We start from the raw sequence: 19,616 nt of genomic DNA on the forward strand, positions 1-19,616 counted from the left end.
CAATCACACAGACACGATTGACAAAATTAATGCAGCTCTTTGCCATGAAAAGCTGTCTTACCACTAACTTGACTATATAGACTAAAGATCTGTAGATTCAGTAATGCCGCCCTGAATAGATATATGCTACAAAGGCAAATTAGACAACTCCTAATAACATTGTAGAATTTTACTAAAATGCCGGCTAGTTAGTGTTTAAGGACAGTATGATACTTGTCTGGGTTTTGATCGTTGTTTACGTAAGCTTCACACATAACCATGAATCTCCATCAAACTCGGCACTCGTGAACCCCGTTCATGCAAACTGCTACGAAGTAAAAACCAGAGCATGCAGTTCTGGCTCAGGCCCGAAATTTTGTGTTTTTTTTTTAATCAAAAGAACAGATGAACTAGAGGCAAAGAAAAGAAAAATAAATGAAGTGAATTGTACAACAAAGCTGAACATGCAAACTTATTTGCTGGTTGTTGCTGTTTTCTTTTTTTTTAACATAACATGCGGTATTTTCTGCTACTATAAAATGCAAATTTGCATTTTATAGTAGCAAAATGGCCACCACTAGCCTGTCTAGAGCGGCCATCTGTCAATAGCGGCCACTTTTGATGTTTCCATTGGGTGGCCGCTGTAAACAGGTTTGACTGTAGTATGGTATTGAAATGCTTCGGAATGCCTGCGCGTGCGTATCGTAGTAACACGCAGAAATTACATAATACGGTTCTTGTGTACGCGACCGCTGCATGCTGTGCAGCCTGGATTTGTTTGCCCTTCTCTGACGCACGTACTGTGTGTGCACTAGAATGTTCTCCAACTTCCGGGTAGTTGCGGGTGGGTATCCGTATGCGCGTGTATATTCTCGAAAAAGCAAGAATCAACGAGGGAGGTCTGGTCTGCGTTATAAATCGTGAGTGTGTGATGAAAAGGGCTATTTTCATCTTTGCATTCTGGATATAAGCTGCTCTTCACAAGTCGCTAGTATCACATCACTTTACAGGACAGAGGAATCATAATGTCATTGGTACGTATTGTGGTGAACGTGAACGGTGATTGCTCGTGAAACTAAAGCGTAAAACTCTGCTGATTATTCTGCCTGCTGCAAAGACGCAGGATTTGAACAGTTGCATCTCGAATACTACGCGGGCGCTAAGGCGCGCCAAACAAGTGAAGGTTGGGGTTTGGACCTTACCGCGACCGCGATACAGAAACCAGTCAGATCAGTCTGCTGCTCACATTCGTGGGAACTTTTACTGTGCTCCATTCATTGGTATTCCTTATGAACTTGTGAACCAGTGCAGTGAGACACAATGGGAAAAGACTACTACAAAGTGTTGGGCATCTCTAAGGATGCAGGGGATGATGAAATCAAGAAGGCCTACCGCAAGATGGCCCTGAAATATCATCCAGATAAAAACAAAAGTAAAGGAGCAGAAGAGAAGTTCAAGGAGATCGCTGAAGCATATGAAGTCTTGAGTGACAAGAAAAAACGAGACATCTACGACAAATATGGCGAGGAGGGCCTCAAAGGAGGTGATGGCATGCCACAAGGAGAGCAAGGCGAGACGTTCCACTGGACCTTCCATGGAGACCCTAATGCGACATTCACCAGCTTCTTCGGCGGGAACAACCCGTTTGACGTCTTTTTCAACATTGGTGGCACGGGAGGCACACAAAATACCCGTTTCTTTACTGGACAGCAGGAAGCCATGGATGTTGACGATGACTTTGGTTTTGGTGGTTTTGGGGGCCTGCAACCAGGCATGGGCACACGAAGCGGGAGTCAAAGAAAACGTCAGGACCCTCCCGTTCACCATGATCTCCGTGTGTCGCTAGAGGACATTTTCAGAGGTTGCACCAAGAAAATGAAGATTTCACGGCGAGTTCTGAATCCAGACGGCAGGACAACGAGAACTGAAGACAAAATTCTTGAAATCAATGTGAAACCTGGCTGGAAAGAGGGGACGAAGATCACGTTTCCAAAGGAAGGGGACCAGGGCCCCAAGAAAATCCCTGCAGACATTGTATTTACCCTAAAGGACGTACCTCATTCAGTATTTAACAGGGATGGATCCAATCTAATCTACAAGGCCAAAATCCCGCTCAGAGATGTAAGTATTCCCTCCTTTTTGTTTTTCTTTAAAACTTTAATACAATAATGTGTGTTTTATTACAAATGTAAAATGTTTTTAGGCGATTCGGCATTATTATGAAGATTACCCCACTTATTCAGTCTGTGCAAATGCACTTGCATGTTGTACAGTGGAGATTGAGTGGTGTACTGTGTATTTTATGCAAACAGATACTGTGCAAAGTGAATGAGTGGGGTCATATTTTACAATAAATTATGTGTGTGCAGTTGAGAGACATTCCATGGTACATAATAAATGAGGCCTGCAGCACAAGTATGATGTCAAGCGTGAAAAATGTGCTTAGGGGTCTACTGAAATGTCTTGCATTGATAGATAGAGGAGCTGAAGCATAAATTTGCAGATGTGTCTAAAGTGCTTTCACTTCCCGAGCAGGACCAAAGCACGTATGGATTGCACTCATGCGAGTAGAATCTACTGGGGGTGTGGGGGGGGGGGGGGCATTTCCTGAAGCATTTTGGTTTGATTTTTTTTCTGACCAATTTGCTCTTGGCCAATAAAGATGCAAGGATTTCAGTAGCTTATAAACAGTTTGTCAGAAAAAAAAAAACACATATCTGACAAAATGCTTGATGAAATGCCCTTCCTATGAAACTAATTTGAACAGTTGTGATTCTTGCTCCGTGCTCCCAGTCCCAGAAAATATTAATGTGCAATTACAAATACTCTACAGTTTTTCAAACTTGATCTCAAGAAATGCCATTGGAAAGACTTCCTTGTGCGCCCCCCCCCCAATGATTTTGCCAAACTGTCCTATACTACCCTACCCTTGTTAGTATACACAGATGTACGCACGTATGCACATTTGGCATGTGGTGGGGGCAGCGTGCATCGTTGTGTACAATGAGTAGGGTAATGTAGATCATGGAGCTACTGTAGCTGCTTGTGTACATCAAGCTAGAGTGGTATGGCAAATTGGTGGGGGGGGGGGGGGATGCACACATCATGTAAGGAAATCTTGTCGAAATTCCTCTTGACATCCCGAGATAGAAGCAGTAAACCTGTGATCTTACCATGATTATGTGGGTGAATCGTTTAGCAGTTTGTTGTCATTTACGATGTTGTTAGGAATTAGTGACACTGACAGTGAAAAAACAGTGGGTAGAACTACACCATTTGTAGGTTACCGACTTCATGCCAACCTACATCAATACAGTCTGACAAAGAATTTAGATCAACTTATCATGTCATCCTGGTTCATATCAGGCACCAGCTTGAATGCCACTCATTGCCAGTGACTGATAATAGTAGTGCCCAGTACTTGATTTGGGATACTAATAATATTTTTAAACCCATCCATTCATGAATACTTGAAAACATGAAAAGATAAATTTGCTTAGTGCTGAAGAGTATAGTCAAGACAAAGAAGAACTTAATGAGAGATTTTGTTGAGCAAACATGTCTCAGCATTTATACATTGTAGGATGGGGGGGTTGGGTGTCCGGACACTTAAGACTCTCGTGTACTGACTTGCTTATTCTACTTTTGAATACGCATTTACGCGCAGATCCTCACTGACAAACAACTGTTTATGTAGGTGCGTCATTGTCAAACCAGACGCACTTTACAGTACGTGTCTGGTCCCACAACCTGTCCGGACACCCAATGACTGGGTATACATGTAGGCTGACTCAGACATGAACTAGCCAGGTGCTCAGTGGTGCATGGTGTTCAAGATCATATTCTCCTGCAGAGCAGAAGGGTAGTCTTTGCATAGAATTTGTCAGTGCAGGGAGGTGAGAACCTCCCTGGTCAGTGTGAGCTTGGATAGGACTGAAAGGTTGCTTACTAAGTGGAGCACTTGGTAGATGCTCTGCCCACCACCCACAACCATGTAAAAGAATATTCCAAAGTAAGATGATAGTACCAGCAAATTCTTTGACAACCTACAGCCAATGGAAATTGGTCTGTAAGTTGTGCCACAATTATTATTACAACTTTGTGTATGGGAAAGCTCCCTGTGTGGAAGCTCTGCAAAATGTCAACCTGTGAGTGTGTGTAAAAAAGAAAAAGAAAAAAAGAGTCAGTATACAGTATTTGGGTATGTTGTGCAGAAGAGGGTCACATGAGTTTGAGTGCATTTTAATGCATACCCATTGGAGAAAAAACTGTGTTTTTAAAAATGCATATTATATATTTTGGACAATACCTAAATGGAAGAAAACCCCTCTGAAAGGATGAAATTTCTTCATCTGTTTGTTATGAATAAAACTCAACAAATCTGCTTCAACTCAAACATTATTCAGATGGTTCTAAGAGGACCCTCAATGGCAACAGAAGTTTGTTAGATCATATGGGGAATATGTGAATCATATTGAACTTTGTGCCACCACAGCAAAATGGATCCCTTTTACCTGTCATACTTGCTCAAGTGGTTTTGGGAGAAAGAAAAAACTTTCCAAAAATTTTAAGTACTATCAAAAACTTGGAGGTTTTAATAGGAACAGACTTTCAATAGTTTAAAGCAGCTTTTCAGAGCAAGTAAATATCATTGCATTCTACCACTCAGAGGCCAGCTAAATTGCACTTATACATGTATGTAAGTGGTCTAATTAGCATAAGTGCATATGACCAATATCACTGTTTTGTGAAAATGTGTGAAACTTCGATATAATACCCCCAAAATTTTCCCTTTTTTTTTGTTTGAGTTTATGAATCTTCTATCATTCTATTCATGAATCTTTAGGCTCAGATCAGACATAAATTCTCATCGCACTTTTAACACTGTATTTTGAACATTTTACAAAATTTGTGTTTGTTTGTGTTTGTTTGTGTAACAAATTACAAAATTTGTGTTTGTTTGTTTTCGTGGAAAATGAGATGAGATGAAGGTTATGTACCAAAGTCAGGTCACAACTCAAACTCAAATGCACAAATGAAGTGCAACAGCTTGGAAAGAAATCATTCTTCCCTAGTGTACAAGTATAGGTTGGATGGGTCCTGTGCCCACCGGGATGTACAAATGGTTCCAGTCGTAATAATGAAGTTGTTTGCCGCGGTCTATTTGTGACATCCCAGACAGTGCAAAAAATCCCCCCCCCCCCCCCCCCCCCCCCCCGGAAAGTCTGGAACAACTCTTTGTTTGCTTTCGTGGAGGCGTCCATATCTCTCACCCTCTTTTCTATGGGTGAGGAAGTTTTCTCAGCAAGTGAGTCATGATGCGTTTTGCTGAGTACTCATGTGATTGTTTAGCAGTCTTGTTTTCCCTCCTGGGCATACAACGTAAGGAGAAGGCGGTGATGTGGTTCGTGGTAGGCCTATAATAACAGTGATGATAATGACTGTAATAAAAAATGATAATGGTAATAACCGTTAATCATAATTATAACAATATTATACTGATAGTAATTCTAGCAGTAATAATGATAACTATCAGCAATGATCGCTTGTATACTGAAATAATTGATAGTGATGATTAACGACTTAATTGCTGTCATTGTTAACAAAATTTTATATGTGACTGCTGAAAGTAGACAAGATATTCTGTATCCTGTTCTTGTTGAAAACAGCAAAGAAGAAGAAATTCACATCATTCTAGAAATAGAGCTAGATTCAAGACGGTTGCTGTCATTTACCGTTGTATTGAAGCTGACAGATTCCACTCAAACCTCAGAGTAGGAAGAAATTAGATAATGGGAGAGAGATAGGTGGACGTAGGAAGAAATCTGTTTACTAGCATTTTGTCACATGCAGTCAGTTAGGAAAAGTGATTTGGAGGGGTGTGAGTTCCAGCTACTGGATAGGAATACTTGGATAGTTAGTCAAGTGTGCCCTAGACCTTCTCTCATTATGTGGTGTAGTCTGCACTCCATAGACCACTTCTTTGTTTTGCAAGCGCTCCGCTTCTCTAGCGATATATGGATAGCTGCCATACCAAGCATTCTTTGCAATTGCATCTAGCCCCACGAGAAGCCACATAGGTCGCTCACTGGATGTGTTATGGGATGAGTGATCGTCAGCTGCTGATGGATGGGACTTCCTACCGTTTTATGGAGTAATTTAGAAACAGAAAGTATCCCATGGTAATCTTTAATGAGCAAGGCCAAGTGAACTGTTCGTGTGCGCAGATTTCCTTGTGATGCAAGGGACCCAGAGACTTTGCCAACGAGTAACGGCAACCCTAATGATAATCGGCAGACTTCCTGATATTGCCAAGGCAAATGAAAGTTTGTATTTAGAAAACATTTCGATGAGATTGAATTTGAGCTGGTATGCAGCAATTTAAGGGATAATTTTAAACCAGAAATGCTTTAATAATATCTACATTAAATTTTTGTGAAAGCAGTAAAAATGCAAAAATGGCAAGTGACTGAAAATTTTAGTGGAAAGATGCAAATTTCAGAACTGTTGCAAACATTTCAAGGGTAAATCACAAGATATTTGATGAGCTTCTCAAAATGATTGTCATATTTACCATCATTTCACAAAGTGATTTTACCATGCCTGCTTCTGAATGATACACTGATCTTACATATCCTCCTAGACCTTTGTCAATGCCTTTTAGGCAAATTACATAGAAGTCCTTAAAAAACAACAACAAACAAATAAAAACTGGTGCTACATGGGATCACGTGTAGTCATGTGACCATATCTGCTTTTTGGAAAGGCCCATGGCGTCGAACCTGGTGTAGACTTGCAAGCGTTAAAAGGGATAGGCCCTACTTTGTCTTCTTCTGTGCTTGGGTCAGATTTTCATTGATGCTCTGCATGCTTTGAGCAAATGATTTTTATTATGGAAAGCAGTCGAATCCTCATCACTATCTATATAGGGAAATATTCTGCTTTATACTGCAGTGATGTTGTTCACATTGTTCAGGGGATTCTGATTATTGAAGACACAAACTGAATCCATCCTTGTGACCGCAGAGCAAAGAGGTCCCAGTCGACAGACTAGGAGCTAGCTTGGTCTGGGGTGAAGCCCAAACGCCAGACATTCCTTCTAGCTCTGCCTCAGTACAGTCAGCAGCATTCCCCCAAACACTTGGCCTACTTTGGTATTTGCGTCATGAGGTCACGCCAGTATTTATAGGGCCCCTCCTGCCATGACCCTGAATTAATCCACCCCCAATCCACCCCAACAGGCAACATTTAATTGCAGCATCAAAACTGGACAGTGTACCGTGCCCACACTGCTGTCTGGCAGTATCTTGTGATCAAGGGGGGGGGGGGGGGGGGTGGGGGGAGATGGAGGAGGGGGATGTAATACATGTGCAATGGGAAATTATGGCTGACCATGGAATGGCTATGTGTCATGACTCACAAACATTTCCACTACGACAGCCTTGTGAAAACTTTCCCAGATTTCCCTAACCCCTTGAGGACGGACTGATTTTGCTACATGAGCATTTCCCATACTTCCCTAGGAGGGGGGGGGGGGGGGGAAATCATCCTCATCGGGTTAACAACTTCAGCTGATCTTTGTGCTCTGACCTTTCATCTGTGTTAAGAGTGCGAGTATGTCACTTTCTCTCTGTTTAAAAGGGAAATTTTTCTTTGAGTTACAGTCACGAAGTTCTACTGTATGGATGAGAATGCATTCCACAGAGCAACATTTAATCACAGCAAAGACAAACTAGAAATGCTATGTTTTGACTTCAGAAAAGGAGGTGAGAGAAGGGGCAGGGAGTGGGAGAGGGGTGCACCAAACTTCTCTGCCCCCTTTTTTCTGTATCATGATTGTAGTAACTGATAGACTTTCTGGAGGGTGAATGTGAACATTGGCTTAGTGGGGAGCACCAAGCAATGGCTTGTATTCTAGCAGAGCACGTTTTCATTAATATGATACCCTTCAGTAGGCCGGCAGGCTCTGCACGGGGAGATAAACTGTGGATTAAACTACTTGAGTACCTGAGCTAGAGATACACCTCCCTGCCTCCCTGTCTCCCTGCCTCCCTGCCTCCCTGCCTCCCCCCTCCCTCCCCCAGCAAGTATGAATGTAATCGAGTTAGACGAAGCGCTCATCATTACGTGCGGGAAGTGTAAAACATTATAGCCCCATGATGAGCTTCATGCACCAGCCGAAGACTCGCATGCCTCCGTGTCTGGGCGTTAATGGCAAGGGGAAACAAACACGCCATGTACCTGCATGATGAACGCACTTCATACACCTGTGTAGCGAACATCTTCATGCTGTGTGACAGTGTACAGCCATATTATTTCCCCCTACGAGAGCAGTGGCCATGTTCATTAGCTCCTATCTGCTATGAACATGGACTAGATTTAAATGATTTAATCAAGACAGGTTTATGAATGTATGCTGCTGCCACTTCCTCCCAGCCTAAACATACATTGTAGGAGCGGAGCAGTATCCCCCCCCCCCCCCATATCTTCATTTATTTACTTTTTATGGCATTTAGAATGCGAGGCAGACATCACATGACCTTATCCAGATGGAAAGTCTGGAGGGGAAATCAAAGATCCATTCGTCCGCAAAGATATTACATCTGAATGTCAGAGGCATGCCCCGCGTGCATACTTTATGCTGATTTGGACAATAAACTCGGACCTGATGTTTTCATGCTTCCAAGCACTGCATTAACCTCTCTCCTTGCTACTGCTGTCTCACGCACAGGCCTGTGGGGATAGCTAGCACCCCATGCTTTTAAAGGGAGCTTATACTTGTAGTTTTGGTTGAGACCTAATTTCAGGTTTTTTACATTTTTTGGTGAGATAATGAGAAACCTCTCATAAAACAAGAAAGAGTATGTAATTCTATGAGGAATTCAACGTTTATTTGATGAAAATTGGTTTTGAAATGGATGAGTATCCAAAAAAGAGCGATTCTAATAAAATGTGGGACCCACACTTTATTACGATCGCTTTGTTTTACTTTGTTTTTGAATGTTTCAGTCATTCCAAACCCGATTTTCATCAAATAAACTTTGAATTCCTCTGAAAATGGTATGCTCTGTACTATATCACAAGTGTTTTCGTGGTATCTCGCAAAAAGTTAAAAGCCCATTTCTCATCTCCACCAATACTGTACCATCCCTTTAACATGACCTACAGTTGCTTGTCTCTAGCTTTCCATTGTGTCCTTGATGTCCGCAGATTCCCATTCTACAATAATGACATTAATTACTGGCAACTGTAATTTTCAGACTATCCTCGTATCATGCCATGTAGTGAGATTCTGAAGTGGCGTAACATTGTTTAGCTTGCTTTAGAGTGATGTATTACCCAATCAAGTTTAAAGGTTCCACTTAAAATTTTATTATTGTTTAGACTTCCATAGATACCTTTGAGAAATAGTCAGGAATTTAGATTAAAGTTTATTATGAAAGCAGAAGAAGTAGTCTCATTATAAGAATTGCTCGTACATGTAGGGCTTGGTTGAATTTGTAATTGCGGTGACGTCATTAGGGGGTAAATTTGCTTGAGCTCGTTGAGCTTTGCTATTTAATGGTCTAAACAGCTGGCAGACATAGCATGCACTGAGTTTCTCCAGATGATATGTCAGGGTGATTAAAGGAAGAGGTTCAAGTTTGAGAGAAATTCTTGTATAACAACGAGAATTGATTGTGAAATGAAGTAAACTTCCAGTGAAAGAAAAAAAAAAAAGAGAAAAATTGTAGGGATTTTAACTTACACGTGTATAAAGATGAGTATGTTTGATGGTTGTACGACAGAGCACCTAATTTGTTTTTTTTCTTCAAAATGTTTTTTTTTTTTTTTCGTGACAAATGGATGTAAAAAATCATTATCTTTGTGCAACATCTGAATAAATAATTGACGTACAATGTATGTAATGAACACGTGAATGAATGAGGTAAGGAAATAGGTATTTTGTGTGATCATACACATAGATTGTATCAGACATCTTTGTAACAATCTAGCCTGTCTTTCTCTTTAAATTAGTGTTTTGTGTTTGTGCTTTTCTGGGAGGCATTTTGAGTGAGCAATTAAAACTTCTTGTTTCCGAGGTCTTGGCTTTTGTGTAAAAATCAAGCAAGAAATGACGACTTGTAGCAGCTGCTTTGACAGAGACATTAATGTGTGATGTGGTGTAGCAAAAACAATAGAAGTGGGCCTCAGTTGAACAAGGATTGTGTTTGTTAGCAGTCTGCATCTCAGTTTAGAATCACCCTGTAAGAAGACAGGTCTGCTTGAATGACTGCTTGCATTGCTGGCTTGGTGATACATTAAAGGTCTAACTTTAAAGACCTGGTAAGTGTGGGGATTCATGGGTTGTCTGATTCATTCGCTGCCCAGCGGGGTATGTACATTAAAAAACCATGAATAGCAGCGGTCAACAGATATGGTCAATGCACATGTGCATTGAAGCGTATACTCATCGGTAATGGTCGACTCTAGTCAAGATTCTTCGGCTTGTGTGTGTACTCACATAGAGATCAGAGATAAAATTGTACACACTTTTTTAGCAGGATTCAATATATCCAAGCCGGGTCAGCCGTCCCACTCCATGGTATCCCGTGCTACGGGGTCTTTAACATCAGATACCTCTTATCTTGCTCCCTTGGTGAGGTTCACAGCCCCTCATGACTTGTTAAACTTACTGTGGAACTCAAAATGTAAATAATGATTTTATTTCTCATAAAAGTACTTTCGTATGATTGTCATGTTTGAGTGTTAGAGGGGGCATTATGTGTTTATAAACCTCTGATATGCTATTTGTAAAGATGAGTCTACCATATTTAAGTCATAGTTTCCTCAATGTCATTGTGAAAGAGATTGATGCATGCAGTTCATCAGATAAAATTGAGGCATAGTATGTCTCCCAATGTGACACAGGGCATGACATCTCATTGACACAGGATCTTCACAATGTCTTTCACAGTCCTCAGATGTTGAAGGCTGCTTCCACACAAACTTGTGGGTGCAACCATAATGGTATACCAAGAATGCTTTGTGTCTTCGTTGAGAAACGTGTTTCATTCACTAAATCTTGTCTGCCCCTTTCTCTCCCATCTCCCTCCATGATTACAGGCCCTTGTGGGAACGAGTCTGAAGGTACCGACAATAGATGGCAGGACAATTACGGTCCCCTGTGTCGAGGTCGTGAAGCCAAACTCGCGAAAGAGGGTTACCGGCGAGGGCCTCCCATACCCGAAGCAGCCCAGTCGCCGCGGCGACCTCCTCATCACCTTCGATATCGTGTTCCCGGACCATCTGAGCAGCACCACGAAGGAAATTCTATCGGACTGTTTGCCAGCCTCGTGAGGAGATGAAACGACGCGCTGAGCTGTTGGACTCTGAAGGTTGCCTCTTGTTGGCTCCCTCCTCCTCATCTTCCCTAAACTTCCACTCCCCATCCCCCCTCCTCCCGTCCCATCCCCCCACCCTCAACCCGACCCTTCTGTCGACGTGCATTGATGGTATCATGGCATTACTGGGATCACAGATCGGGATGAAATGAATGGAAAGATATGCGACTGGCCCCTCAGAGCAGGGCGTGGCAGATGAGATGCGGGATAAATGAGTGTTGGCAGTCGAAGGGTCCCCGACGAACCAAGCCTCACATGAGCTGCTGCATAAGACACATTCTTCTCTGTGATATATGTGGAGAGAGATGGCATATTGGACGTATTATGTGCTTGTAAATTACGTTGTATGGATACTCTGTGTTTGATACTGAAAAGTAAATTGCTGTCCAATTATCATATTTACGAAGAAATATGTTGGAAAACTTTATTTTGGAAAAAGTGGGAGCTGTATGCATTCTGTGTAAGCTTTATATTATTTGCTTTATAAGCACATCTTGAATGTCAGATATACAATTTTTTTCCAATGTATCAAATGAGATTCGTTACCAGCTTTGCTATATTCATATACCTGTTGCAATTCAGTGTACACTGCCTGCCATTATTTCTATGAGATTTTTAAACATGCCATTGCAGAAGTTGACCTGTCTGGCTGAGAGAGTTGTGGGGAGGCGGAGAAATGTTATGGGTGTGGATGTTGACAGAGCGTACATTTTTTGTTGAATCAGATTTTCATGCCTGAAGATCTGAGAGTGTCCCGATATGAATTTGCATGGTGAGGTGGAAGTGTACCTTCTGCAGACGACTTTATTTCAGTGCTGTTACAAGAGATGTACAGTACAATATTATTTAACTTTGACTCTTTCATATTGTGTTCAAAAGGTTAATGTGAAATGTAGTTACATTTTTTAGTTTTTAGAGATAGTTCAAATGTTATCATCCAGTATTATGGTATACACATCTTTGTCAGGGGACATTTATGAAATAAGGGTATTGTACCTACTGTACATGCCTGCAATTACAACTGTAATATCAAGGGATAGTGTGTTTAATGCTGAATTATATTTTCCTCCTTGTTCTTCTTGTAGATGATCTTAATTAATTTGTTATCACTTGTGTCTGTCACAGATCTGATACATCATTATAATGACACTTGTACAATAAACACATTTTAGATGCAGGCTGATTGTCTGTTCTTCAACGAGGGTTATCTTCTTATGATAGTGTTTCTTTCATCCCTCACAACTTTCGCTCACTCAGTTGATAAAAAGAGATGCAATTGTGCAGAGGGGAGATGATGAGAGGTGGGGACAAATTGTAACCATGGTAACCTGGAAGTTATGTAACTACCGTGTCGAGCTGTATGGGAAGCTGAGGGGATGGTGAGAAGTGATGAATATGTATGAGCAAGCTCAGAGAATTGAGCTTGGTTTCTTACGAGTGTTCAAAGCATGCAAGTTTCAAGGCGGTGTTGAGATATGAATTATGTTGATGTACAATGTGTACAGCCCGTCAGTACATATAGCTGTATAGTCTAGAAAATCTATTGATACATGTAATGGAAGCGACAGGAGAAAAGGTCAAGAATGAGACGAGGAAGGATGATGTCGTATTTGGTGATTTGCCTGTGAACCTGTGTGGCGGTGTACTGAAATAAGATGTTGAGTTAAATTACCAAAAAGAAAAAGAACAACCCGATGTGTATTATGCAAGTATGTACTGCCAGTGATTTGAGAGATACATGGATGTAGATAGATAGATACCTTGTAGATAGAGAAAGAGAGAGGGACAGAGAGTAATCCACCAAGTGTTGGTCAGATAATATTATTAATAGAACAGAACTCCAGAAATGGGTATCAGTCAAGCTGTCACTACCAACAGTTTTTTTTTTTTTTTTCCAAAGAACACACAACTTTTTGGCTGCCCTTTGTCAAGTGAGTACAGGATTGCTTGACAAAGGGAACCTGAAAATTGTTGTTCCTCGAATAAACTCGGTATGGACAGCCTGATTCATACCCATTTCTGGAGTTCTGTTCTATTATTGACAACACACACACACACACACACATCACATAGAGAGAGAGAGAGAGAGAAGAAAAAAGATATAAACAAGGTCATTTATATGCAGTTACATCAAAAGATATGTATTAAGCATTATGTATTTTGTGGAAAAATCACAGGGGTATTAACTTTGTGTGAGGTGTGAGAGGCTTCATCAAGTACAAGTGTAGCTTTGCTCATAGCTATACGCTGATAGTTATGCAAATGTGGGTCAACTGTCTGCATAATATCATTCACAGTGTCGCTATTTTAAAAGATATGGTGAGAATTAAAAAAAAAATAAGAGGAGAGGTGTTTTGTGTGGAGTGTATTGTCTTTTAGTATGCAAATAAAATGTAAATTGAACTTGTGAAATCCTAACGACAATGTAATTGAATATTATTAGACTGAATAACTAAGTTTTTTTTTTTCCTCAACCTCTTTCACAATTTTGTGTGTGACATTTTTTACAGTGATTTTTAATGAGTTTTCAGATTTGCAAGCAATTTTTTACAAAGAATAATTATGTGCTAATGGCTTAACGAGGAAAGGTTGTTAGTGGATCACGGATTAAGGAGCAGTATGATGTCAGAAATCTGAACCTGCATGTGATTTGATGGTTTTATTTGTGTATTTTGGAGAGGCAAATTTATTTGCATGTTTTTTGTTTTTTTTTCTTTCACAACTGAAGTAAGATATGAGATGAGTGGGAGATGTGGATATTGCTGTTTTACAAGTCTAACATGACTATACTTCTCTACAAATTACTTAGTGTGCAAATACCGCAACAAAATCATTCACATTTGTGCCAGGCTGTGTGTATGTGTGTGTGTGTGTTTTTAGTATGTTTGTGTGTACATGTAGTTGGTGGAAAGCAGCAAAGATGAATGCAGAAAAGCTATTAATATTAAGTGCATGGGTGTTGAGTGTTGTGCATGAAGATTGTTCCAGCGAACCAAAGAAAACAGATGTTGCACGCAGCAAACCGAGAGAGGGGAAAAAAATGATGTGAGTTTCAGTAACAAAGAAGCCATGATGTGCAGTGTATATAGTTCCAGACCAGCAAAACTTCAGCTAAATGTGTAAATGTACTTCAAAGATGTGAAACCTGATTCTTTTCCTCTTCTGTACTCTGGATCAATGATAAGAATTTGAAATAATGACAATAACAATGAAAGGATATAGAGTTTATGAGTGTATTTTAGCAAATCCTGTAGTTGGCCCCAGTGAGTAAGGTTACTAGGCATATCCTGTGCATCTTCAGTTGCCAGAACAAACACCCAATGTTTATGATAGTCTGCATACCGGGATATAAAGGATATACATATCTGCCCTCAGAACAATGTTATTCCTTGGATGTCTTTCTGATTTCTTTTATCTGTGTGGTGGAGAAAGTAGCAAGAAATTAAGCCTATTCATTTGTTGCTGTAGTAGCTAGACTTACATACATGTGACCCTTGGTATATTGATCAACTATTCGGCATCGCTTAACCTGAAATATCGCAATAGTCATGTCTTCCAAACAGACGGAGAGCCACAATGCAAGGAAATAATGTGCATTCTTTCCATGTTTTTGTGTCTGAATTTATTGAAGTGTGTATCATCCTTGTGGACCAAGGGGAATATGTATGTAATGGGTATAGCCCGAGTTTTGGCTAACTATCCAAGTGTCCAATGTGGTTGCAGCTTGCAAAGAAACAGTTGTGTGGGAAAGGAGTCCTACGACCGCATGCAGCTAGCTGCGAAATGACAACACGCAGTTGTGAAAATGGAACGGGAAGGGGGAAAAGAGTGAAAAAAAAGTTACCTTTCCTTTGTTTGAGGGGGGCAAAAAGTGTACCCTCCTGAATACTTTTTCTCAAGGGTTCAGATGCACAAACGTTCATCATTCTGAGTCTGTATGTCAGAGGGCCCTTATGTCTGTGTGTGCGTGCATGCATGCGAGTGTCTGCGTAGGAGGGGAGGGTCTAACTGAACGAGGATAATGATTATGGAGGATTTTGCCAAGCCTTTGTGATCTCGTCTTTATTGCGTCGATATCTGGTAAAAACTGGCCCCTCTCTTATCCCTCCAATGCATGGCAGACCTTTTGACGTACACAGTTTGCTTTTCGTAACAAGTAATGGAATATACCCACAGGCATTTTGATGACAGGAAGAGACACAGGCGTATATCTATTTTATGTATGATTCTCTGTGAATTATGTCAATAAAACTTGAAGGAGCAGACTATGCAGAAAAGCTACACTATTGTAGAAACCCTTTATATGCAACAAGTTATACTTTCTGCATTCAAAATGATCAATAGCCAGTTTATGTACTGATTTCCTTCAAAAAAGATAAATGGAGGATTTTGAGAAACTGAACTAGATGGAAGCAAAACAAAACAAATAACAGGGCAGTAATGCATACATAATATCTAACAGTACAGACAGTATGGTCTTGTTAGTGAAAACTGAATTTCTGTCTATTTCTCTTGGAAAGTGTAGTATATGAACATTTTCCAGCTTACCTTTTTAAAATGAATGACATGAAATGACACTAAATTCAGTGTGTTCTTGACTTGCAGAAACAATTGGCATTGTACAATGGTCAGGGTATGAATTGCCACAAAGTTTTGAGTAAAATTGATGAAATCAATTGTAATGAAGCTGGTACCATTTGAACTTGAGTAGCATGTCGCCTGACACCATCACATTAAAGTCTTGGCTTCCCTTTTAGCTGTCTGTTGACTGTGATGACATTAATGCAGAAATTTTCTCTGGTTTAACACATTTGCTAAGACAAAAATCAACGTTTTTGATTAAGTTGTGCCAGGTGATTTTGATTCTGCTGTGTTCCATGCCTTGTGTTTCTGGATTTGTCTGGCGTGGAATCTTGCAGGTGGTATAACTTCAGATAAACAGGTGGATAGATTGATAAGTATGGTATTAAGTCCACTAGGACACACTCATTTAAGTATGCAGGCCATTTCAGTGTGAGAGTTGAACCCTGTAGTAAATGACTTGCCCTATTTTCTTTTTTCCCTACAGGTTGAATATTTATTTTGCTACATTTCAGAGTATCATGTTTATCTGTTAGTCAAGTTGTCACTGTGTGTTCTAGAAAGAAGAATATCCTGTTTATTGGTGCTTTCCTATTCTTGTGCCCCTGGTGGCTAATTTTGTTTTCCACTGAGATTTTCTGTTTTTACCTGATTGCACACACAGCTGTGGCTGCTTTTGTTTGTATGACGCCAAGGGCAGGTTTGCTTCATTAAACTTGATCTATTGTTTCTTGTTGAGAGCTGCTTTTGCGTGAGGTTCCACTAGACCTTAGAGCCAGGTTTTTTTGTTTGTGTATTCTAAACAAACAAATCCTCCTACTGTTAGACAAATTCAAGCGAAATAGAAGCAGCATGTTATGTGATGTCTCCTGATGGTCAGAGTTCATTAACCTTCACACATTCTGCCCGATAATGCATGATTGCCTTGTTTTGGAGAAACAATGTTTGTAAACAGTGAGAACGTCTTTGTGTGACATGTTCAATGAATCAATGAGTATGTGATACCGTCTTGTAGTAAAGTGACTGTTGGTCCTCTTCCATCATATCTCCATGCCATGCCGTCAAGCAGCATAATGTGTTCTGCAAAAGAAAAGTGGTTACTGTAAAAGTGGAAATTTTCGCGGTGCTGAAATTTTCGCGCATTTCGTGCAACCAGAAACTAGCGCGAAAATAAAAGCACGCAAATATTTTTACTTGCCATACGTTCCAGTAGTTGACGTCTCGATTCCGCGGAATTAAAAACACACGAAACTCTTCTTACCCTGCCAAGCGCGAAAAATTAGTCGTGCAAAAATATCCACTTTTACAGTACCTCTCAGGTTGTATAAACAGAGAGTAGCATAAAAGAAGTATCCATTAACCCCTTCTATGCCAGAGACCTTGGACAGTGTGTACAATGCTGTGAGGTTTTCTGTGCCAATCAGCACTCAAAGCACACAGATAGTTAACTGAATGTCAATGCGAAGTGGTCAATACAAACCATCGTCCTGTAATGATCCGCAAGCTGTCTCTGAGCGTATCCAGTCACTCTCCCCCATTCATGTATCAGGGACTTGCTTCTCAAAGATGTTTGCAGATGATTTTAAGATTCAGTTAATCATGTAGGCCTCGGCAACAACTTAAACACAACTGACTGGTTGGTTGTTTCATGGCTGCTGCCATGTTAATGGCAATTATTGAAGCTAACAATAGCAGAGATCACTATGCAGTGGTATCTGGAATGCTGGAATGTATACCAATTGCAACTGCGACAGTCTGAGAAGTACCATAGCAACAAGCTGTATGCTCAACTGTTTGTTCACTGTATAAGTAGACGTTTAGCTGAGTGTCAAAATTCAACCAGTAATGCCAAGAATTGATTAGTTAAAGAATTAAAACATTGTAAGCAAAATATGGGAATATTTTTTTTTATTTGGGAAATTCCAAAGCCTGAAAACTCTCGTACTCGCGGTAGTAGGGAGCCATTGCTAAAGTAGTTTGTGAAAGGGGGACAAATGGTGTGGGAGAAAATAATGAGTGTGGCCGAGTGAATGAAAGAAGTTTGTGGGAAATTTTGTAACAATTCTACCGCCTGCTTCAGGCAGTGAGGTATATAAGTGTGCAAGGTGCTGTAGAAATTGATAAGAAAGCAACAGAAATGTAGTGGATGTGCTGCATGCATGACTGAGTTATAATGAGTGTTTTATCTCGCCTATGATGGTTTGGGCGATTTTTGTGAGAGCTGTATTCAGAGAGAAAAAGACAAAGCAAAAGAGCTAATATAGACGAACTGGCCATGATTTTCCTGTATATAATTGGGTCTATTTATTGTGGATTTCAAAGGATATGGCGAAGTGTTGCATGTATATTGATATATATATTGCACAGTGAATATAGTGTACAGAAATTATAGCTTACTGTGTGTAGTTTGATTTGCTTCTCAAGTGTTTACAATGGTAGCTACTTTGCAGATATCAATGCATTGTAAGCTGTTGTACATTGTTTTTGTTGATGGTATTCACAATAAACACTGTGAAATGGCTTTATTCACAAAATAAGAAATTCATCTCCATATTGTATTATTAAACTTTTTGTGCTGTGATGTGGCTGTTCAGTGTCCAGCATGATTTTTATTTATTTATTTTTTTTATTGTGAAGAATATATTAGAAATCGTGGACGGTTTTGAAGAAAAGACAGATTTGAGTGTGTGTGTGTGTGTGTGTGTGCGTGTGTGTGTGTGCATGTGTGTGTGTGTGTGTGTGTGTGTGTATTTCAGAATTAATTAAAGGAACACATAAAGCACAAGAAGCAACTTGAAAGTTCCAAGTCTCATGGTATTGACAAACAATATCAATTTATTATTTACAACCAAATGAATCTTTTACATAAATATTACACAAGTACAAGAACTTTTTATTATTGGACACCAGTAATTGAACTGAGTTATGCTCTTATGTGAATTATAAACACACATACAGTATAATACACACTCTTCCACTCACTCCACCGTGTACAAACTTTCTCTTATTCAAGATATAATTATATAATACATAGTTTAGGTGAAGTGCAGTACTTTCTCGTTTTTTTTTTCTACAGTATTTTTGCCTTTCTTTCAAATTGGCAGGTTACGACTGCATGTATCTTTACAAATTTCCCTAAAATGTGGAGAACTTCATAACGAAAATTATTTTGGTAAATGTTGGTCCACTGTTATTACATATGAATAAAACTTTCAATTGCAAATCAATACAAAAATCAAATTTCTTGTTTCCCAGAAATTCAAAACAAAATCGATAGCAACAAATATTTGTGTATACATGTACAGTATATGTATTTACAAGCAACATAGCAAGTGGCATTTCCTCAACCTTGACTCAATCAAGTGTAATGTTACATTAACGAGAGGATCCCTGCATAAAGTAGGGAAACATACGAGCTCTAAAAAAGTTTAGTCTCATTTCAAGAACATCTTCCCCATCTGCGCAAACAGAGGATGTAAAATGCAAAAGCCTTTTGTTTATACCTCGGTCATTTCGTGCTTCAATATCTGTCGGCATATCTCACGCATTGTTCCCAAATATGTAACCACGCAGCGATGACCTAACTTTAAATCTTGCCGGTCATGTTCCAGCGTGGTGCATGACTCCACGGTGTTACAATCCCACCACGCTACACCAATTAGACCTCACAGG

At 40.0% G+C, this 19,616-nt stretch overlaps 1 protein-coding gene across 1 annotated transcript; it reads left to right on the forward strand.

The window, feature by feature from the left end:
* The first annotated feature begins 816 nt into the window (after positions 1 to 816).
* Positions 817 to 13,293, forward strand: LOC140237342 (dnaJ homolog subfamily B member 4-like). Its single transcript, XM_072317277.1, has 2 exons — positions 817 to 2,100; positions 11,086 to 13,293. The coding sequence occupies exons 1-2, from the start codon at positions 1,300 to 1,302 to the stop codon at positions 11,317 to 11,319; spliced, it is 1,035 nt and encodes a 344-aa protein (XP_072173378.1). The 5' UTR covers positions 817 to 1,299; the 3' UTR covers positions 11,320 to 13,293.
* Positions 13,294 to 19,616: the final 6,323 nt, after the last annotated feature.

This window comes from Diadema setosum, chromosome 13 (genome assembly GCF_964275005.1).
Source record: "Diadema setosum chromosome 13, eeDiaSeto1, whole genome shotgun sequence".
NCBI lineage: Eukaryota > Metazoa > Echinodermata > Echinoidea > Diadematoida > Diadematidae > Diadema > Diadema setosum.